The sequence below is a fragment of the Amborella trichopoda genome, chromosome 9 (genome assembly GCF_054954075.1).
Source record: "Amborella trichopoda isolate Santa Cruz 75 chromosome 9, AtrichopodaSantaCruz75HAP2 v2.0, whole genome shotgun sequence".
Taxonomy (NCBI): domain Eukaryota; kingdom Viridiplantae; phylum Streptophyta; class Magnoliopsida; order Amborellales; family Amborellaceae; genus Amborella; species Amborella trichopoda.
In genome coordinates this window covers 56,147,973-56,171,742 of record NC_142344.1, presented here as the reverse complement: position 1 = coordinate 56,171,742, position 23,770 = coordinate 56,147,973, and the positions used below count along the sequence as shown (strand labels likewise).

Sequence of the window (23,770 nt, the reverse complement as noted above, 5' to 3'; positions counted from 1 at the left end):
ACAGTGATATGCATTCTGAACCGTATAATGAAGATCTAACGGTTCTCATTCCACCTACAGAACTACTCGTTATAACTGGCTAGCCATTGTTAGCTTTATATATATATATATATATATATATATATATATATATATAAAGATACTACAAAACGCCTATAGTTACCTACACCTTATCATCGTCCAAAGTTTATCATGCGGTCAAAGTTGTTCGATAGTATTTGAATTTTTATAATTATTCTACTAATCAGATTTATCTAAAATTTAGGGTGTGTGTACATATGAACAAGTTGCACCAAAATAAAATATTAAAAAAATAATAGCCATTAAATAAAATGATGAAATTACCCCTAAAACTTTATAAGGGTCTTTTACATAATTTTATCATTCAAATTATTTGTTTTATATTTAATTCATGTACATTCCACTAAGGTGCACACACTTACAAAATTTCAGATCATTATAATTTGTAAAAAAAATATTAAAATTCAAACATTATCAAACATATATAACCATGAAAAACTTTAAACAATGTAAAACTTCACCTATAAGTGTTTTGTAGTAATTCTCTCTCTCTCTCTCTCTCTCTATATATATATATATATATATAGAAATCAATTTGATCAATGCATACCAACATTACTAAGAGAAAAAGCGCGAATTTTTTTTTTCTCCTGAACTGTAGTTTCCCTCCACTTTCTTTTTCTTTTTTTTCTTTCTAATTTCTCTTTAAATAGGTGACGTCCAAATAAAACTACAAATAAAAATTCTTACCAAAATAGGAATTTTGTTACTCCATTCCAAATAAGAATCCCTTAATCAATAAGAATTCATACCAAAAATGAAAAATAAGACTCCCCACTAAGGAAGACTATACCTCCATTCAAGTTAAAATAAGAATTTCCACCAGAATTATGTAAAAATAAAGTGGTCGAAAATTAAGTAACAAAATTAAATGACAACCACAATTAACAGATATTAACGTAAATTATTATTTTTTGATAAATTTTAAAAAAGTTATGTTAAGATGCTCACACTACAGAGTAATTTATCATGGTACTAAACAAATTTTGGATACTTCTATACCTTTATTTTGTACACAAAATATTTTTTAATAAAGATCTTTTTTATCATTAGGGACACGACATCTTCCGCATAGAGTGTAACATCACCTATATAAAACACATTAGTGACATTTAATGCTCTATATGGGTGATGTTAAACCTCATGTAGATGAAACCACACCCCTCCTAATACCTTTACTAAAAAAACTTCATGTACAAAACAAAAATATATAAATATTCAAATCTTGTTGAATACAATGATAAAATACTCCATAGTGTGAACACCTAACATAACCCACTTAAACTAATAGTATATATTTTATGTTCATGTCCTATTTTTTAATAGCATATCTATTATTTTTATTACCTATTTTATACATATATGAGCTCAAAGCATACTTCACAACATAATGCACATCTAATAATTTAAATAAATAAAATGACCAAAATAACTAAAATACCCTTAAAATTCATACAAGATATTTTGGTAATTCATTGTCACTCAATGATTTTTTTCTTTTTTTGAGTAAGGGAGAAAAGAGCCCCTACCACCTAAAACATAACATTGCAAATCATCAAGCGCTGACCAATTAAGCCCGAGCTCTTTTTTAACATATGCTTAATGATTAGAAGCACGAGCACACAAAATTTGACCTAAATCTGATGTACCAAAAGGAAACAAAAAGTATAGAATTGAAATATTGAGGGAAAGGGCTGGGGTCGTGGCAAAAACTACTAACCATTTAAAAAACGGATAGGAGCTTATATTCCCCATTGAATTACCTCAAAAAAAAAAAAAAGGAAATGCTCATGAAAAAGGGACAAGAATATAAGCTATAAAATACTGAGGACATGTTTTAAAATTCAAAAAATATAAGGGAGATAAATTAAACAAAATTTAAACAGAAAAAAAATTGAGTACATAAACAGAGCATAGAATCCGAACAACTTAACACTGTCTCCAACTTGTTGATACAGAGAAATAAACGAAAACATTTTACTCCAAAATTTATGGGAACCTTTTTAAATCTTGGTTCCATCCTAACCTGTTGAAACAAGAAGACTCTAGAACCTAAAGCCTTTTAAGACTCTCCACCATCTCGACGATATGGCACATAGCGGTGATCCTTCGAAGCATTTCTGCGCCTCTTTTTCGCCATGAAAGCTTCGAGCTTACCGGCCACCTGCATCAAGCACTCAAGATCAAAATAGAGAAAATAAGCAACTCTACACATTTGTCCAACAGTAGCCTTTGAAAGTTTGTAAAGTTTCTTGCGAGGGCAGACGACTCCTGCCCTTGTTTTAAGGGGTTCTAGGAGTCGAAATATATTGTAAGGCATTGCAAATCCATTTCTGCCTCAGATCTATGAATCTGAAGCTCCAAAACAGGTGCAAATCTCAGTCTCTGAAGAATTGAAATGAACGATCCAGAAAGGAGGAAAATATGGACCATTTTTTTAAGGCTGAAACACATAATTTTTTTTTTCCAGGTGTTGGTCGAGATGAGACTTGCAAAGTTTTACATCCAAATCCCATCTTTGAGATGTTGGAAGGTGGACGCACTAGAATGGTCACATTGGTGGACACACTAGTACCCTAGTCTTCAAATTTCAATGCTTGGGGCCAGATCGGCGACCCGGATTGTGCATCTGGATTTCCAATCCAGTTCGGCAGATCGAAATCCAGACCGGCAATGCGGTCTGTCATTAAAAAATTAAAAAAAGTGAGGCCGGTTCTAAAGGTTTTGTTAGAGGACTGGTCAGAACTGCCCGTGTCATACGGGAACTGGCCAGTTCCTGATATTTTGTGGGAACCAGTTCATCCCCAACAATTCCTGATCCAGATCGGCCGTTCCGATTCGGAGCAGCATTTTTTAAAACATTGCTTGGGGGGAAGCTCATACCTTCAGATCATCATACTTCTCAACAAGCATTTGCTTGCGCAATTCAGCTGCACAAACAACAAATCAGTTAGAATTTTCCAAACATATCCCTACCACAAGAAAAAGGTTGCTTTCAGCAAGTTTCTTCATAACCTGAAATGCTGATGAATATGTTTCCCCAGGTGTGCAGCTCAGTTAACATGCACCAATACTTGGAAGGGATCATTTTTGCACATGGTAATTTTCACCACATGCTGTAGGTAATCCAATAGTACACACAAAGGCAAAATGCCCTATTGGAGTTCACATTAGCACAAAAAGAAGCTTATCGAGCAGGCTAACCACCATTGAGTGGTATTCTAGCTTTTGCACTTGACAGATGACAAAATTATGAAGGGTATTAGTAGTTTTCATCCAGAAGTTTTGGAGCATGTTAACAAAGTCCAGATGCTATTAGCAAATCCCACATGAAAGAGAGAATTGTGGTAAAGAACAGCTAATATGGAAGACTTATCAAACTCACATTTTTTGAGATAGAAGGGCCGCTTCCCTTGTTTTGCGGCCTCTCTTTCCTTTTTCTTGTGCTCTGTTAATTTTTCAACATGGGACCTTTTAGTGGACAGCACTTTCAGCTGGCGATCCTACACAAAAAAAGAATACTTCATAATCCTGATCATATGTTTTTTTTTCTAATGAAAATATACCATGGTGCAGTTTGCAAACATTCCACTGCACATCACCTCAACCGTCTGTTTTTTACATTAAATGGTTGACGTGACACATTCCTCCACTGAATATCCTTTTTTGACGAAGGGGCATTCTTATCAGCTATCTATTTTAGGAAATGGACTGCTGATGTGAAGTAGAATTTCTGTTTGTAAACCACAGCAAATATCTGCCGTTGGTCACGAATAACCAACAATGGATGCACTAGCTATGTATTGCATATCACACAACCCATGTCCAGTTACTTTTCCCAGACCAAAAAAAACAGGTGAAATGGGAGTACTTAAAAAGTAAACTGCAATTAATGAAGTGCCTGATCGTGCATGCACCAACTTACAATCCAAGAAATGTGCTTCTTTATTTCACCAGCAGCACTTGGGTCCTTTGTCTTCTTGAGCACCTTTTGCAACTTCTGGGGAAAGCAAGAATTGACATTATTACATCAGTGCGACTCTACCTTTATGAAACAAATGTGTTCCCGAATAAACAGAAGGCCAAATAATATGGGAAACATACTACAAACAAATGGACTATAGAAACCATAGTCCTTTGGGGGTTTTAACCGACGAATTGATGGACATTGATGGAGGGGGTCCAGTAATGCTTAAGTCAAACTCTCTTCCATCACCATCAATCCTTTCATTGAACAATGATGGCCCCAATGAGCGATGTTTTTCTATAGTCCATTTGTATAGCATCCTTTCCCATAACATTTCCATCAAAAACAAAAAAAAAAAAAAAATTGCATAAAGTATGAATACCTCTCGTTCCTGAGGAAGTTCAACCTCAAATAGAAAATTGTATCTCTTTCTGAACCTGTTGGGATGAAGCATGAATACATATTCAGTACCATGAACAACAAAGGAATTGAATTATCATACCACTAACATAATTAGCATACAACTCAGATAGCCACATTGAGAATTTTTTTTCATTTTTGAAAGTGGCAAACATCATGAGATTTTTGCAATTAATCCCCAAACATCTTGTGATATTCCTTTAACCAAGTTGACTAATTCAATTTTATGTATCAAGATTTAAGTCTTCTGACCATATAGGAACTAGGATCTTGATTTTTATATCAAATAGCCAGTAAAGCAAAGTAATAGATGAGTTCAAGGGCTACCATCAAGACATAATTCAAGATACTGAAGGAGGAACTTGTAGTTCCCCGCACTCTTTGCACAGACAGTCAAAGCACAAACGGAGCTTGTTCTTCCGCACTCCCTTGCACTCTTTGTATTGGAAGACTGGAACACATATTTCAAAAAGGTTCATAATGCCTGCTTTTTCATATTTGTTCAAAAAAGAAAATAAAAAAATTCCAAGAAACATGCTGATATAACCAGTAGAAATACAATAAGAAAAGAAACCAACTTTGTTTTGGACAATTTGCGATGAGAATCTGATGGCCAAAACTCAAAGCAATGCTGATTGTTTTGCATTGAAAACTCTTCCTCCCTTTGTGCAACCCCTAACCGTGGCTTTCTTTTTCATTTATTTTCAATCTAGATTTAAGAAAATCACCCCTCCTAACCAGTAAAGAGGGATAAGTCTCGAATGATGATGATGACCCTTCCTAAACGGTTAGGAAGGATGATTTGGTTCAAGTGAAAGACTCTAAAAAAATAAAGGTGACACCGAAAGGACATGGATGGAAATAGTGAGATAAGATATGGTGACTTGTGGTCTGAAGGTAGCGGAATGGCGAAATAGGTTTCGTGCAGCCGACCCCAAGTAGTTGGGATAAGGCTTGGGTGATGATAATAATGAGTTAAGAAAACCACAAGTATCTCTAAGGCCTTTTCCCCAAAGCTCTTCCTCTACAGCTCTTTTGCCATAGCTAGTCAAGATCAAAATTGTAAACCAAACTTTATTCATTAGAAATGAAATTTCTCACATATGATTAGCAGCCAAGCTCATTGAATAGTGCCCCCCCCTTCTCTCTCTCTCTCTCTCTCTCTCTCTCTCTCTCTCTCTCTCTCTCTCTCTCTCAATACACATGCATATCAACGTTATCAAATTTGCTTCGCTTTAGCCAAAGAGACAAAAGCCTTCGGTTTCTAAGCATAAACGGAAGTGAAGAGAAGCATGGTGTTGCTGCTTCAGTCAAATTCGGGCTGCTTAGACCTGCTTCGGTCAGAAAAGAAACACCTATATAAAAATATTTTTAAATTTTTTTTTAGTTTTTTCTATTTTTCATTCTTTCCATTATTTTTATATATTGTATATATAAATATCTATTTTATTTATATTAAATTAAAAAAAAAGTCTGAAGCCTTCCCCGGAATCAGCCGAAGCACCAAATTGCTTCATTTTTCTCACCAAACTGAAGAAGACTCTGAAGCGAATCTGACAAACATTGATGGTGAATTAGAATTGTCGACTCCGAAATTTTTTACAACAAAATGCCGTTCATCATCATTATCCAAGTCTTATCGCAACTATCTGGGGTTGGCTACAGAAATCTGTTCCGCCATTCTGCTTTATCAAGGGTCATACCCTCAATCAGACCATATGTCACCATATCTCTTCTCACTACTTCCATCCATGTTTATTTGGGCATTCCCTTGCCCTTTTAGAGCCTTCTACTTGAACCATATCGCCCCTCCTAATTGGTGTTATTCTAAGGTGACATTGTACATGGCTAGACTATCGAAGTCTACTTTCCCTCATTTTATCACCTATTGAAACCACCCTTTAGTTCCCTCTGATGTATTCATTCCAAATTCTATCCAATCTTGCTTTGCCACTCATCCATCTCAATATCCTCATCTCAGCTACACTCATTTTATGAATATGTTGCTTCTTGACCACCAAAAAATCTGTCACATAAACCATGGATGGTCTTACAGTCATCCTATAGAACTTCCCTTTCAGTTTCATCAATATGTGATGATTACATAAGACTTCGAAAGCATATCTCCGCTTCGTACAATAAGCTCTATTTCTATGCATGACCTCTTCCTCAATCTCTCCATCCTCATGGATTAACGACCCAAGATATCGGAAATAATATCTTTTAAATACTTTTTGACAATCAATCTTAACTAATCTCTCATTTCTACTCCCATTATTACTAAATTTATATTCTATTATATTTTGTCTTAGTCCGACTAATTTTAAAACCTTTTGATTCTAGAGCATCCCTTGAAAATTCTAACTTTGTGTTGACGGCATCTCTAGTCCTATCAATGAATCTTCAAAAAATCAGAAAACAACATCAATACACAACAAACAATTCTTAAGTTTTTATTTACCTAAGCCAAGATCCATAGACAATTATTAAATCTACCATAAAGAATACTTTAAAAACAACAACAACAACAATGACAATAATTGAATCCCTATGAAAACTGGGAAAAGAGGAGTAGCACTAATAATCAACTCACCCATTTTCATCGAGGGTCCCACAAAGGGATTCAAATCGTGGATCTCGGACCACCTAGCAATAAGAAAATATGATAATGAATTAAACAACATTTGTGCTAGTGAAAAAATAAAGGAAAAATTTTATATAGAGTCGAGGCTCTAAACAATCAAATTAGAGCCCACCTGAAAACTTTCACTAGAGGAAATTGTTTTGATGCCCAAATATCTTCAAAGTGATCATCTCGACATCAAGATGTATGGACATGATAAAAAAAATGGATTTCAAGCTTTAGAAATAGTGCATCTGGTAACGCATTTTTGGACAGTCAATTTTCAAGTTTTCATAGATCTGTTCGATATAAACTATTTTTGAAGCTTTAAATTTTATAATTTAATATGAAATATATTTTAAGGCTATTACAAAGATTTTGAGTATTGAAACCGCATTTCTTCAAACTATTTGAAGCTAAGCTTTACTTTTGACTGTTTAGAACCTCGGCTCTATGCAAACCTCATCCAAAAATAAAATAGAAAATGCATTGAAAGTCACAAAACTCAAAAGCAAGAAGTATATCATAACCCCATGGGTAAGATGTCTATATAAGCACCTAATGCATGCCTTGCACAAAAAATGGTAGAAGTTTAATAATATGTAATAAATAATGAGGTTCTAGAGGGCATTCCATGCAATAAGAAATTAATGCGGCAAAGAGAAAATGATGAAACGTTCGAACTCATGAATGGTGTACACAAGTTGGTAGGTAAGTATATGCATAATCGGTTGCATGTAACATGGCAGCTCACTAGAACTAGATTTGGAGGACTGCCAAATATCCTTTGAAGCTCAGAATGATGAACACCATCCCATCCCATAGGGAATCGAAACATCTTTCCAACTGTTCAAGTTTCAACTCAATCCAATATATTGTTTGGAAGTCAAAACACTGAACCTTGCCAGAATAGGGACCATTTTGTCGTTACCATAAAATCAATGCAGCACAATGTGCAAAAAGTGCTGCAACATGTGACACATGCGCCATAACTGGTGACATGTAGCCTCAGGATATGGCAGAAGCTAATTGTGCTTATCTAGTTAGTCTTCATGTGATTTTCGGCCCAATATCAATGATTTACTGTTGAATTAATCCCTGAAACCCTAAACCACAATTATTACTATTGAATTCCCTGAAACCCTAAACCTCCACAATTAATACCCCCTCACACTTCAGATTCAGAAGATCAATTTTTAAGAGACCAGAAGACAAAAACCATGAGAGAAACCTAGCCTCCTTAGCTATATTTCTGATACTACCCTCAAAGACCAATAGAACATTCAAGATGAAACTACCCCAAGCCCTAGGATCTTCCAATCCCAGCCCTAGATTATTTCCTTACACCCACAAACCCTAGATCTACTTCCTTTACTATATCTACACTGTTCAAGCCTGGATCCGAAAACTTTGATGGCCTTGCAGCTCTGCTTGAGGCGAGCCTGCAGGTGGGTGGCAATCCAGTCGCTTTGTCATCACTCATTAGACTCTCCTTCGAGGAGGTAGCCCGTAGCCCTATCAGCATCTACTTCCCACTTGCACTCATCTCATCCATCAGTTCCTCTCCGGATGGTGAATCATTCCTCTTGTGCTGAGAGGTAGAGGCACCATTCCAGTAGCATCGCCTCTTTACGAGCACCATCATCCTCAATGACCCCCTTCCCTTTCCTAATCCTTGGCTGAGGGACCCATCCTCCCTGAAGTGGCAACCCTCGCCTAGCCTGAGGAACCCCATGTACCTCCAGCCAATCAAGGTTAAATGTGCCTTGTGGTTCCCACATAGAACACTCTCTACCAAGGAGATTCATATGGGACTCTGGCGGTCATACCATCCAGTAACGAGGGCAAGCACAGAGGAAAGGTTCCATATATTATCGCCCCAAATGCTGAGTATGTGAGTCACAACCTTGAGAGTCAGGGACAGTTTGCTGAGACCTAATCGGAAGCTGTTGGTCTTCACCTGAAAGCCAAGACACAACGCCCTGATTAAAGCCGCTCAATACAAAAATGAGGAATATGCCATACCTCCCACAATCAAATCTACTAAAGCTCGTATACTACAAGAGGTGACAGCATCCTCGCCCACCCATAACCCACAAGTGAGATCAGCCCGGCAAACAGTGATCCACCAAAAGAAGATGACCACATAGCTAAATTGAATTGTTAGTCACTAAATATGGTCGAAGGAAAATAGAAACCAGAGGTTACAGTGTATGGAAACTAGCTCTCTGGAACTTAGCAGACCCATGATATTCTGGTGGAGGACCTGCGACTATCACTACCCTTCACCATAGTTACCCAGATCTTCAAGGAGGGCGCCGCTCCTGCTCCAAGAGCTTGATCCCGCGCTCCTAGACCCAAGATCTTGACTCCTAGTTATTCCTTGATATTTGGGATTTCGATTGGGGAATTTGGTGAACTCAATCCCATATTAATGGGATCCAAACTCCTATGCAAAAATATGGTTCCATGAGTAAGTAATTCCAAGTATCCTCTACTCTAGTAGCGAGTTTCACAGGCACATTGTTTGGTTCACAGACAATGGAGTGTGGATCTCCAAGTTTTTATAACCTACAAACTTTCTGAATACCATGATTCTTACAAATTTTACAGTTAACAACTTTACACAACTTGTAAATCGAGACTCATGTCTAGCTTCAAAGAAACACAACAAGAGAGAGCAAGCATAGAGAAGGAAGAAGTTGGAATGAGATACAAAAGTTATTCACATTGTGGTTCTATTGAGGGGAATGAGGTCGTGATCAATATGCTTAACTTCCTTAGGACTACTTCATTGGGTCATGTCGACCTCCCAAAGCACTTCTATCGCTTAATTGTTGGTCAACCATATCGAGCCAGTCATGGGGTTGCCTTATAGGTGACAGACTAACCTGTATGCTTGGAAATGTGAGGTCTCTCTTGTGTATATGTTACTGAGCCCCAAACAATCTTCGACATAGGAAAGCTATTAGAAATTAAATATGGTAATGTCTTCCCTTTTTTCTTGGGTTATAAAAGAGAGCTTAGCTATCGCGGCATTTCTTTCTTGGAAACAATCTATTGCAACATTCTTTAATATAACCGATCAATATTCAAGTGGGAGTCGTCCGATCTGACTGCTTGGTGACAAAAATGAGGACATGTGCATACGTAGGCAAAGTAATGCAGGCAGACAAGTTTTGTAATGGACCCACATGAGTAATTTTCTAGAGCATATTGGATTTTAATATCACACTCATGTTCAAATCTTACTCCAATGATAACAAAATGTCAAAGAATTTCAATGGCATGATTCTTGTTTACATAATACTTGGGTTTGTGAATTTAGAAAAAGTTAAACATATTGTTCAATGGAATTCGCTCCCAAATTACAATACAGCAGATAAGTGAACTTTGGGAACCTCGATCCCAGTGTTCAAAACGTCAACCGGTCTAGGAGGCCACACCACCTCGCACTAAAACTATTCGGCCCAATGCAGGATAGTGGCCCTAGGCGAGCCCCGCCTGAGCGAGCGCTGCTTGGCGCTGGTGCCCGCCCAGGGCCCTTTTGGCAACCCCCAAAAATGGGTCTTGCCAAAAGGGCAAAAATGTCATTTTCCCCTAGAAAGAGGGGAGATTGTATTTGGGGGGCATTTTTTGCCCCCCAAGAGCCTAAACAACTTTATTTTGCCCTAAAAAAAAAAAAATTTGGTTCAACAACGAAATTTCTTAAGGATCGTAACCAAATTTGTGGTTTTCAATTCTTACATAATCGAATGGTATTCCACCAGAAACTTTTTACGGATTAAACAGGTTGCAAAATAGAGCTTTTCGAAATCGAAAGTGACCAATTCAAGCCTACTTCTATTGGTTTTTTGAAAAGTTAATAAATTCAATTGTTAATGTTTAGGGTTTCGTATTCAATGTGAGTATTGTGTTATGTTATCCTTTTTTTTTGTTTTCAAGTGTTTATTTTTAAAATTTGGAGTTATATTTATGATGAAACTTCAGGAGTGGATTTTTTTTTTGTTTGCTATTTTTGTGATTATAATACATTTAAGACTATGTTTGGTTATACTTATGGCTATGTTTGAAAATATTACTCTAAGTATGGTTACGTCTATAATCTATAATGCCAAATTTATAATATATATTTGGAAATTTGAAATCCCTAACTATACCACACACACACACACACACACCCTTTTTTTTTTCTGCACTGCCCAACGGCACCCCAACCACTTGGGCACCCGTTTTCGTTTTCTTGAAATTGCTCGATCCTAATAAAGGCGGAATGCAATCCAATTAAGTAAGGAATTCGCTCCTGTGCAGATATGGAACGTGCTCACTAAAAATCAAGGATCTCGATCCCTTTACCTGTCCATGTATAGACCTCGTCTCCCCGACCACGGATCTTCTAGCCTACATCACTCCGCGCTCCTGCTCCCAATCCTGAAGTTCTTGTCGAAGACAATATCATTTATCAAGAGGACCATATGAACAGCATCCAAGCTTCGCAAATTAAGAAAACTACTCACATGCCACATAGCTGAAATATTAAGGGCGTAGTAACACAATCGTGCATGAGGCACCCTATTACCACACATTTGGATTTTTTGGGGGGAGGGAGGAGGGGTTCAAGGAGAGACATAGATAAGAGAATAGAACAGTCCACATCATCTATGAAGACGATATGCAAAAGAGAATAGGCCATATCGTTTATCAAGATGACATAGAAACGAAGTCGAACTTGGATAGCCATATGTCGGAGGATATATGGCAAAGGGAGTAAGGCAGCCATTACTCATCACACATTGCAGATTAACAAAAAGGGTGAGTCAAGATATAAACAAAAAAAGAATACTACACTAGGACCAATGGCTAAATTCAAAAAGAAGAAAAAAAGAAATTGAAGCTTCTATGGGTCGAAATCCTCAAACATGACCGTGTCAACTGTGGGGACTACGGCATCCAAAGGTGAGAAAAGTGGATAGTCCAGATGAAGGTCTATGGAGAAGTCACCTTGCACAAGGCAAAGCTCTTGCCTGTGGACTGCATCCCTCGATCTCCTCTTCCTCTAAGTGCTCTTTCACTCGCTTTTCTCTCCCAAGCTACACATGCTAGTCAAAATTGTGAGACACCACAACAAATAATCCTTGAGGGCCTCATTTAAGGCGCATTTGTTTTTTGGAAGGAAATCGTGTCGTCCAGGAAAGTGGATACCGCAAGTTCCATGGTCACCTATGGAACTTGCGGTAACCACTTTTTAGCCTTGACTATAAGGCAAGTGGATATCGTGGTATCCACTTTTGTACGGCACTTCCCCATTATCAAACAAGGAGGTGCTACAATACTGAAAGATAGTTTCCAAAACCATGACTTCCCAAAAACAAATATTCCCTTAGTCTCTCACCATGAGTGGCTCAAAACCTACATTAATCATGAAAAACAAAGCCTCTCTAGCAACAAATTGCTCCGTTACTCTCTTGCTATAGGTCAATGACCCCACAAAAGTCCGACCCCGAATGGTCACCGAGGCTTTAAAAAGTCTAGTCTTGCATGAACTACACTTAGTTATACTATATTGGGGCAGTGGGAAACTACTTTTTTGGGACTCTTGTTGTAGGAGGAGACTATTTTCTCTTTTGCATAAGCCATTAGTTCAATAATAAGTTGTTAGATGACTAGATCAATGAGGTGGTATTATTTTCAAAAAGCTAGAATACATTAACATGAAGGCAAATCCATTCACTTTATGTGTTACTAGAAAAATGGAAAAAAATAGTCTCCTGCAACAAGAGTCCCTGAAAAATATTTCCTACTGCCCAATATATTGTAACCGACATATGGTTCATGTAAGACTAGAAATTCTAATACCTTGATGAACATTCGAGGTCAGACGTTATTGTCCTATAGCAAGAAAGCAACGGAGTAATTTGCTACTGAGGAGGTTTTTCTTTCCATGATTAATGTAAGTTTTAAGCCTTCTCCTGAGGAAAGGCTGTGTGAGGCCCTCCTCCTTAATGGGTCTTTATTGTCTCACAATTCCAACTTACGTGTAGAACTTGCGAGCGTAAAGTAGGTGAACGAGCTTTTAGAGGAGAAGCAGCAAAGATTGAGGGATGAAATCCACAGGCTACAAGCACAGTTGCGAGAGCTTCGTTCTATGCAAGGTGACTTTTCTGTTGACCTTCATCAGAACTATCCACTATTTCACCTCTGGATAGTGAAGTCTCCACAATTGACATAATCATGTTTGAGGACTTCGGTCCATAAAATTATAGGAAGATATTTCTTTCCCTTTTTTGATTTATCCATGGCCCTAGTCTAGTATTCTTTTTTTGTAATACATCCTTTTTGTTAATCGGCAATGGGAGATGAATCATGAATGACAATTATTTTATCCCCTTTGCCATATATCCTCCGACGTATGGCCAAATAATTGCAAAGCCACTCATCATCCCCTCCTATAGCAAATGGGATGCCTTTCCTCAAACTTCTTCCCTAAGGGGTACATTATGTAACGCCAAGGGTACATCTTGAACCGCTGGCAACACATGTTGTGTAACATGCGGCCCATGTTGCCGCATGGGGCCCACCACAACATGAGTGCAGCCACACAACCCAAATTTATTCATTTTCTTTAAAAATAATTTTTTAAGAGGAAAGGAAGAATGGAGGGCCTTAACTATAAACTTTCCCTTAACCCATCTAAAAAGGGTGAGGACAATAAACTTTCCCTTAACTCGTCCCAAGCCTGGGTAAATGAGGTGTGTTGTGCTAGGTAGGCAGCCAATGTAAACCTTTGCCAAAACTTCCCATAAATCCTAAACCTATGTTATTTGTTTATGCTAAAGCGTTGTCTTATTGAGGGTAGGGCACTGGACAGAGCAAAATAGTGCACCAAGATTCATGTAGCCGACCCCAAATACTTGAGTAAAGGCTCTGATGATAATGAAAGGAAGAGGGGAGGATAAAATCTTTTTAAAAAAATGGAAAAAGGGGCATGGGGCAGCCTTTGAACCTCCTCTCCATAGAAATTCATATTTTGAATTTTTGTTTCCTAAAATAATATTTTTATTCATTTTCCATCAAAATTCAATATTTTAGTTCAATTCCAATAAAGAATGATACTACCTCAAAAATAAATTTTCTTATAGAAGAACTTGATGTTTTCTCCCAATGTTTTCTTTAAGATTCATCACTTATATTAAATTCTAATGATCCACAACGAAGCTTAAACAAATGATTCAATGGGGAAAAAACAATCCCATACTAAAACTCCCCTCACTTCCTCCCCCACCCCACCAAAAAAAAAAAGGAAAGAAAACATACATTCAATTCCACAGGGACTTGTTCAAATAATCAGAAAAATAATAATATAAAATAGACAAATCTCTACTATGTGACTCTTTTAAGAAGAGTCTTGCTTACCCAATCAGCTTATCTCAATGGTCAACATAAGCTTGCAGCCATCCTCCTTAGCATTGTGGACCTCTCATCTGAAACTCCGTTATGAGGATGAGTCCAAAGGATCATATTCTCTCCCTAAGTAGTTGGAGAGACGTTCCCTCTTTCTGAGTTTGCTTTTTTTCTCCCATACAATCTTTGTATTTCAAAGTCCCCATGCTTTAATATCTCTTGCTCATCCTTAGATATCATAGGACAAATGAAAGATCCCCTTCTATCCCTCGCCAGTGGACAACCCTAGTAAGTGTGCTTACACATGAACATAGGATGCAATAAACGGCCTCCCTCCTTGATATGCTTTTGATAATGTAAGTAGATAAATATATTATATTCTCTATCTTTTATAGGTTTATTCTATCACTCTCACGCTAGACATCCTCAAAAGAGAACGTTCCAAGTAATATTATTGTCAACTTAACAATAAATTTGTAATAAAAAAAGTGTATTTTACATAAAACTTGTAAATTTTCCTAATCCTAGAGCTTGCAGCTTTGTCGCCCCTTATAGAGGAGAATTTGACATAAAACTTGTAAATTTTCCTAATGCTCGAGCTTGCAGCTTTGTCGCCCCTTATAGAGGAGAATTTGCTTCAGAAGAAACTAATCCGAGAGTGCCATGACACTTTGTAGGCCGGTTGCATGGGAACGTATACGCAAGCCTTGAGTTTGGACGCTACTGTTGGCCTAACCAAGGATGATGGACAATGTCAAAGAGGATGCGCGGACCTGCCTAGTGTGCCAGAAGGGCAAGTTCAAGAGAGTGAAACCAATTGAATTGCATGAACCTCTAGATAGGCAATGGGCTAGTATGTCCTTGGAGATTTCAAGCTTGCCAAAGGAGTAGTGTTATCATCCCAAGGGAATAATAATCATTATTTATTTGTCTTGCACATAGTTTCATGTCAAGTGTACATAAAAAAAAGTGTATGTTTTGTATGCACAAACAAGAATGCCGGTAGACCATGCTAACCCACTTTAAAAAGTCTTGGCTTCAAGGTTATAACTTCCTTATTCACATAAGGAAGGATGCTGCGTCTAATTTTCATCTTTATATAAAACTACGTTCCTCAAAAGCAGTGATTTAAAAATCGGTGACCCAATCCAGAATTGGACGATCCAAATCGAGAATCGCCATGACCGTCCAGAATCTGGTAAAAAATCGGGATTCATTCAATTCAGAATAGTAGACTTGCCGATTTTTACACAGAACCGCCGATACCGATGATTCTTCACCGAGTCTAACCGATTCCAACCGATTCTTCACCGAGTCAAAAAAAAAAAAAAAAAAGGGATGAACAGTTTTTTTGTGAATTATTTTTTTAAAAAAAATTGGGACAAAAATTATTGCTTTCGCCGATTCTTCCGATCCGATCCACCAATTCCCCCGATCCGACAAAGTATGGGTGTGACCGATTCGTCTCATTGCTTCGTTTTTTTAAACCTTGCTCAAAAGAAATAAAAATATCGTATAATGATTAGGTTTGTTTATCTTTGTTTAAAAATTTATATTTTAAAGTTTTTACTTATTCATTATAAAAAAAAAAAAGTTTTTACCTATTAATTAAAAAATTGTACTCACTTTATTAACGAAGAAAACTATTTTATGCTTCTAGTGTTCCATAAACTATATATTCAACCATTATAAAATGTTTAGAGTAATATTATTGAATGTTTTGATATTTTAAATTTTTTTTTTTTTTGGATAAAGTTAACTGGATATTTTAAATTTTTTTAGTTCCATTTTTTATTAATTAATAAAAATGTAATTTCTTTATTCAAACAGAAAAGGATGGGTGTCTAGAAATCAATAATATTGGGGGAACCCAAATAAATGTTTTATTTTTTTTCTTGAACTTATTATTCATGAATCAAACAATTGTAGTCTCTTTATTCAATGAAGAAGAATACCGTGTCTAAAAACACTAGTTAACCTCGATCCTAATCTTAGGGAACCTTAGTTAAGGGCACTCAATGACCTTAATCCAAAAACTATTAGGGAGCCATGATTAAGAACACTCAATGTAACGATTGCAATACTACGGGAACTCTTGTTAAGGGTACTCGAGGGCCGTATTTCCAATTCTAGGGGAACCCTATTAAGGGCACCATCAATAACAATACTACAGGTTCCTTGTTGAGGACACACCAAAACCTCGAAACTTTTGTCAGATGCAACCAATTCCAAATAATTTCTTGCGCAATCAAAGCACGATCCCAAAAAAGTGAGGATCAAAATTCTAGGATCTTGATCACTTAGATATGCATTACAAACACTTCCAAAACAAAGAAGAAAACATTAAACTCTTTCAAAACTAAGATACGCATTATAGAGATGGTGCTCCCTACCATAGGGATGTTCCAGCCTATCGTGATTCCATGCTTGTACCACTCATGCTTCAGCTCCCGCTTCCAAAAACTATAATCTAGGCTTGGGCTTGAATGGCTCAAATTTCGATGATTGCACTACTTTATCGCAAATTCAAATCCTATTGCTGAACTCCAATTAAAATATGTATATCATCATCATCATCCAAGCCTTATCCTAATGATTTGGGATCAGCTACATGAATCTTGATCCTCTATTCTTTCCTATTAAGGGTCATACCCTCAGTAAGACTAAAAGTCACCATATCTTTTCTCACTACTTCTATCCATGTCCTTTTGGGCCTTCCCTTGCCCTTTTAGAGCCTTCCACTTTAACCAAATCACACCTCCTAACCGGTTTTGTAGAAGATTTATGCTACATATGGCCAGCCCACCTAAGTCTACTTTCCCTCATCTTAACACCCATAGCCACAACTAAGTCCCCTTGTATATATTCATTATGAATTTCAATCTTTTCTTGTATTGCCACTCATCCATCTCAACATCCTCATCTCAGCTATGCTCATCCTGTGGATATGTTATTTCTTGACCGCCCGATATTCCGTCCCATAAAGCATGGCTGGTCTTGCAGGCATCCTATAAAACTTCCTCTTCAGTTTCAATAGCATGCGGCGATCACATAAGTTCCCTCGTATATACCCCTCACCACTCTAAAAATTCTTAGAGACGTCTCTAAGAGATGAGATTCACTAGATGCAACTTTATCATGTGGAGTTAATTAGCCGCTAGGGTCTTCCATTCACGATGGCCTCCATCGTACATCTAAGTCTTCTTTGACAAGTGTCTAGGACATGAAATATTCATCTTGTTCCACTTAAAACCCACCAATTCCTTTCTCTTTAGATGATTACCTGCGAGAATCCTTGCTTAATAGAAAGACCACCCAAAAGTGGCCATTTCTAAACTCATCATTCTTCCATAGGGGAAATATTTCACTGAATTGTCGGCAGGGCCACTTGTATTTCTGTCAAGATACAATTGGCAATGCCTCCAACTGTGTTCTGCTTGGAATGACGTCTCTCCTCATTCCGAGTAAATCATACAAAACAATGAAACCAAAGAAAAAGTGATATTTCTAAGTTCAATTAATGAGAATGAACTTATAAGCAGTACATTGACTACAGTTGAATAGCCCACTATGCTTTGTGCAAATTGCAATGGAACAAGATATTCATATGTAGCCTCACAATCCCATTCAAATATCAAATCCAAATCCACTTAACTCCTCACTCCAAGGGCATGTAGATACCCCACAAAGGAAGCATCAATTGAGTGACCTTATCCATCACATTGCTCTCAAACATAGCAAACCACAATAATCACCAAACCTAAGCGTTACTACACATTGCTAGCTTAAGCAATCTCCAGAACCTAAGTCTAAACCAATACCAAAGATCTTCCTAAAAGCCCACCCTACACCCCTCCCTGCTCTAAAAGTAAGGTTACAAACATATTGCAATAGGTTCTAAAGAGAGGAAGAACATTTACTATAGGTTGAAATGTGACACCAATATATATTGTCTTTTTTAATAGAAAAACAGTCCAATTTTCAAAATGCAAAGAAGGTTGATCATTTATTAAATTTGTAGGGATCTTTCGGCAATCAAACAGAATGTGACTTCTCTTAAAAGTTAATATGCAGGAAAAAACAGATAAAAATCAAAACTAAATTAGTTTCTCAAACTATCCGAGCATCCATATAAAACTAATGACAACTCAGTTGTGGAGTGCAACCGTGATAGATCAGAGGCATATGCCATAATTGGAAAGATACCTCCAAAAATATGTGCAGGAATTCCATGAGAGAAGTATTGTTGAACCAGAATCTTATCCACAGCTAACATACCACAAATGAGAAAGACTGTATTGCATTGTCAATTATCAAAAGACTCTCTAATTAGCTATGAAAATAAAAAGACACATTTGAGTGACTACATCCCCGCATTAGATGTATAATTAATTTGTTGACTTGTTCGTTTTCCTCCCTCTTATATTGCAAAGTAAGATATTGATTTGGACATTACTAATAGCATGTAAAGCCACTACAATTCTATAGTATCTCATGTGTGTTAATGGTAATCCAAAACTTCTCAAAATTGCACACCAGTAGAATACAACACATTGAGAGTTGTGAACTTGTCAAACTTCTTTTATATCAATTGTGTTCCAAATTTTGATGCATCATAAGCAGTAGAATACTCTAGTGTCATAAGACACCAATAATCAGTCGCACCAACAATGCAAAAGGCATGTGATGTATTGACATTGCCACATTGGTCCTTATCTTGCCAACAGCCAAATCAACTTCTAATGGAGGGCAAAAATCTTCTTATTTTGTATTTTTATTCAATTTCAATGATGTATATTGTAGTTTTAGTTTTAGATTTTATTTCTAGGGTTTTTAGGATTTCTAGGGTTTTTATTTTTTTATTTACTGTTCATGCGCTATTGTTCACGTGTGTACTATTCACGTTTTACTGTTCACAGTGGTATTTTTGGAAATGTGGCATTGTTTTATGGGTACTTTAAAGTATTAAATATTTACGTGAATTTCAAGTTAAACTAGGATTTCATAGGCTTATAAAAGGTTAGATGTCAAAGTTTGGGGGCAGATGTTATTGGAATAAATTTTATTTTATGAAAGAAGAAAATTCTTCTCTTGGCTTGATTTACAGCCACGTTCTTTCTCTATTATTGTTTATCTTATTTGTTTATGGTTCAGGAAAAGGGTGGATTCAATTTCCCATCTTTTCTCCCTGCATCAACTTCATGAGGCTAAAAGCAAAGCATACAACATATAAATATATTGAAAACATGAGGCAATCTATGTCATAATGAAGCAAGATGAGCATATAACCCTCATGTGTCTTAAAACCAACAAAAAATATTCTCTCTACCAAAATAGAAATCACTCAAAATTAAAAAAAAAAAAAAACACACATTAACAAAAATAATAAAATCAAAATAATACTACTACTAATAATAATAATAGGTGAGAATTTAAGACGCACCTTTTTTGGCCCTTGAACAACTTGCCTGAACCTACCCACTGGTTTTTTGCAGCTGATCTCCATCGGCCTTAACAAATGGTGCAAACAATCATGCAAGATAATATTTTAACCCAAAAAGTAATTCCAATTTAAAGTGGAATGCACATCTTGTCGTGCCTATTAAATTCAGCATGATACCACAATGATAAATGTTCAAAACGAAAAAATAAATAACTATTAATTCAGCATGATCCCACAGTGATAAAATTTCAAAACAAAAAATAAATAAATTTCAGAAGTTGTGATTAACACTGGTCTTCAGGATACACAAGCCAAACATGAAAATCTGCAAATTAAAGCCCCAGAAAATTACATCTTAAATGAAATTCCAATTTCTTCTTAAACTTAACAGATAAAAAAAATGTATATATTCAAACCCAACAAAAAAATAAAATCAACAAATAATTTGAAAAAGATACACCATACCTATTTTTGTTGGCCCTTCCAAATTTCTTCCCTGCATCTGATTTAGAAGGAATAGAATGTCTGCCATCTGAGAGGGCTCGTTGAAGCTCTTCAAAGGATACATCAGCTAGCTCTCTTTCTATTCCTTCTTCCTATTATCAATAGCCAGTTATCAAAAAAAGAGAAAAAACAAGATCACACTCGCAAAGACCAGCCAGAATGGTAAATTAGAGGTAAAATTTTCCCAAAAGAAAAAAAAACCCTAAGGGGATGATGACTACCCAATAAAAATAATAAAAAACTAGGGCTACAATGAATTTTTAGGAAAATATAATTGAGAGAGAGGAGCAAAACCAGGACAGTCTAATAAGAAACACACAGAATAAAACTGGTGTAGCGTACAATAACGAAAAAACAACTAAAGGGAAATCAGAAAATTAGGGTAGAGGTTTGTGAAAGCAACAAAGGGGAATCAGAAAATTAGTGTTAGGGTTTGTGAAAGTAACTAAAGGGCATCAAATAATTAGGGATAGGGTTTTTAAAAGTACCTCTTCTGAGGATGAACCATGTTCAGAGTCATGCTCCTCAGGGTTCGCCATGGCTACACTCAGGTAGCGTTTGATAACTTTCACTGCAATGTCCTTGGGAATCACCCCTACTGCTGACTTTCCTAGATTTTGAGATGCAGGTGAAACTTGGTATAGATTATGGGATGCAGGTGAAACTTGGTAAGGTGAAAGCTGGAAACCAATAAATTGTGGTGCTGGTAATTTCACTTGTTTGGCAATGGGAAAGCTGGAAACTGTCTGTAATATCGCTCATTATGTATTTCATTGATATGATGTGCAAAATGCAATGTTTAAAAAATATTTCATAATTAAATAAGATTCCTTCCATTCATCCACCAATATTTACATAAATATTGAAGAAAATTAATTTTCTTAATATCAAAATTTCACTCACACAAGCAGCCCTCAAGAGCAAACATATATCACTTCTGTTGCCTCAAGTTTTCACCATAGTTCATCAACCCTTCATTATAATCATCGCACCACTAAAAAAAAGTACATCGTGGACACCTAAAATACAATCTATTGGGATTTTTTTGGGAACATGACGTAGTAGGATTGTATAGTATATGGCAACGAGGACAGGAATGTCGAGGTAATTCTCCATTATTTGTTGAGGCCAATGACATTTTAATGGCACCTAAATATAATATCAAATTATATTACTTGTGTAATCTTGGGAGCAACAGCAAGTTTGAATGGTTGACTTAGTAAACGAAAGTTGTGGATCACAGTGCCCAAAATAGCAAAGCTCCCATCATAACTTGTGGCAACATTGCCCAAAGAAAAAATTCTCGACTTGTATTTATCGATAGACCAAACCAAGACCTCAGTTTCTTAACTTGTATGTATCTGTAGATTAATTATTTCAGATTTCAATGAAAAAGACACGAATTAGAACAAATGAGACCAGAAGCAAGTAACATTTGAACTTTTGAAGTCGCAACTGCTAGTTGAAGTTTGATGTTCTTGAATGTGTCACACATTTAGATCAATTATGAGCCTGTTTGAATGTATCACACATCTAACAAGACTTGAAACCCAATGAATGTTTTGGTAACAATCAACAAATACATATGCATTTGATAATTCTAAGCTTAACAATTTGTGAACATGGAGGCAGCAGGAGCATTGACGCTCTAACCTGATCAAAATAACTAAAAAAGATAACAATAATCTTCTTGTCCTATGAAACAGTAAACATAAACCAAACAAGTAAACATTTGTGATGGCCAAGTCGAAATGATCAAGTGTCATGTATATGCCACGAGCCACAATCTCATATTTTCAACTGCTAGGCAACAACTATCACATTTAACAGAATTGAAATTGGGAGAAAACATGAGATGGGTATGCGAAGAAAAGGGGCAACACAAGAAAAACAGAAAATGGGCACAAAAGTGCACAAGAAAATACCAAAAAGGGTAAAAAATCACAAGAAAAAATTAATTTCTACTGACCCATTCGATTCAATGAAAACCCCCCATAAACACCACCAACAATATCGAAATTCTAACCATGAGATGTTTTCCATTCTATGTACACAAAGTGCATAAAATAGGCAAAAAAAGCGAGTTAATATTTCTGGTACAAATAACCAGACAAAATAACGTTTGAGGTGCTCAAATGCACAAATAGATCTCAAACATAGTGGTAACATGATACAAACAACTAGCAGAAAGTAAAAAAAATAAAAAACAAACAGTAAAAACCAATTGAAACACATTCATGAAGAAATAAGCAAAAATAGCAGGAAAAAAAAAAGATTTGGGGCATATCATCGTAATAAACAGTAAAAAAATAAGAACTCACGGATTTTTTGGGGCTTAAACTCTTCAGCTAGAGCTCTCTGATGATGGCGATTCAGCTTACGGCTGATGTGTTCCTTCTAGGGTTACAAAGAGAACTGTTATGGAGCTTACGACTGCCCTGTTTCTTCTTAAACCCTCTAGGGTTTGCACAGGGAATCCGCCGTGGACCGAATACATTAGGGTTGTCAAACGGGTGATAACTGACGTTGGGGGCAAAGTGGCGTACTTTTACCCCTTTTACATGTTTGTCAAATGCCACCTCAAATCATAGTTAGTAATAGTTAGCGAATCGCAGTTTAATCGGTGATTGTTTAAAAACATCGGCGTTTTCATGGAAACAGTTTTAAACGGTTGGTGGCTTTTGAAAAAGTGAAAAAATCTCGTATTTTTCACAAAAACCACGATTTTTTCATAATGCGAAGTAAATCGGACCAAAAAATCGTATCTTTTTTTTACCTATAATTTTTTTTATGTATTTTGTGTATTACAATCATTGCTGCTTTCATGCTTTTGAAAAAAAATATATTATTTCAAAAATAAATTCTAAAATATAATTATTTATCCCCATTGTGTTCTTCAAAGCCACAATTGCCGATTGAAAGTATGAAATTTTTTGGCCTTTTTTTTTAATTTAAACAACTTTGTTATTATGGAAAATCGTTGTGTAAATGAAATAATATTATTTATAGCAAATCATTTCGGAAAATAAATCATTGTGTAAAGAAAATCATATACATGCATATTTCTGTTATTATTTGTGGTAATTGTTTTTATGAAGATAATGTTTATGGCACGAGTTAGAGCTCAAAACATAGTCTTTTACTCAATGGTTTAAAAAGAGAATCGGTGACCTGGATTGGGCACCTAAAAAACCGATTCGGATCGGCGAATCGACGATACGGATCGGGAATCGACTGAATTGGTGGGATTAAAGCTTCAAAAAATCCGAAAAAAATATTAAAATTCATTATAAATGTTGTTTTTTAGGAATCCAATAAGAAATGAGGGTAC

General features: G+C 36.3%; 1 protein-coding gene across 8 annotated transcripts; it reads right to left on the bottom strand.

The window, feature by feature from the left end:
• Positions 1–1,958: 1,958 nt before the first annotated feature.
• LOC18447742 (rRNA biogenesis RRP36-like protein) lies at positions 1,959–22,967 on the bottom strand. 8 transcript variants are annotated; one of them, XR_016041595.1, is made up of 11 exons: positions 22,761–22,967; positions 20,928–21,185; positions 20,401–20,531; positions 19,936–20,002; positions 7,062–7,114; positions 4,796–4,919; positions 4,431–4,485; positions 4,007–4,081; positions 3,467–3,584; positions 2,965–3,011; positions 1,959–2,245 (listed from the first exon to the last, which is right to left on the bottom strand). XR_016041595.1 is itself a non-coding variant. In XM_011630057.3 (10 exons), exons 2-10 carry the CDS (start codon positions 20,976–20,978, stop codon positions 2,144–2,146), a joined length of 699 nt encoding a protein of 232 aa, XP_011628359.1. In that variant the 5' UTR covers positions 20,979–21,185; positions 22,761–22,967; the 3' UTR covers positions 1,959–2,143. The 8 variants fall into 8 exon arrangements, 4 of the variants coding, with proteins under 4 accessions (XP_011628359.1, XP_020531348.1, XP_020531349.1 ...); XR_016041597.1 differs by having other exon boundaries at positions 20,928–21,181; XR_016041596.1 differs by having other exon boundaries at positions 20,928–21,119.
• Between the last annotated feature and the right edge of the window lie 803 nt (positions 22,968–23,770).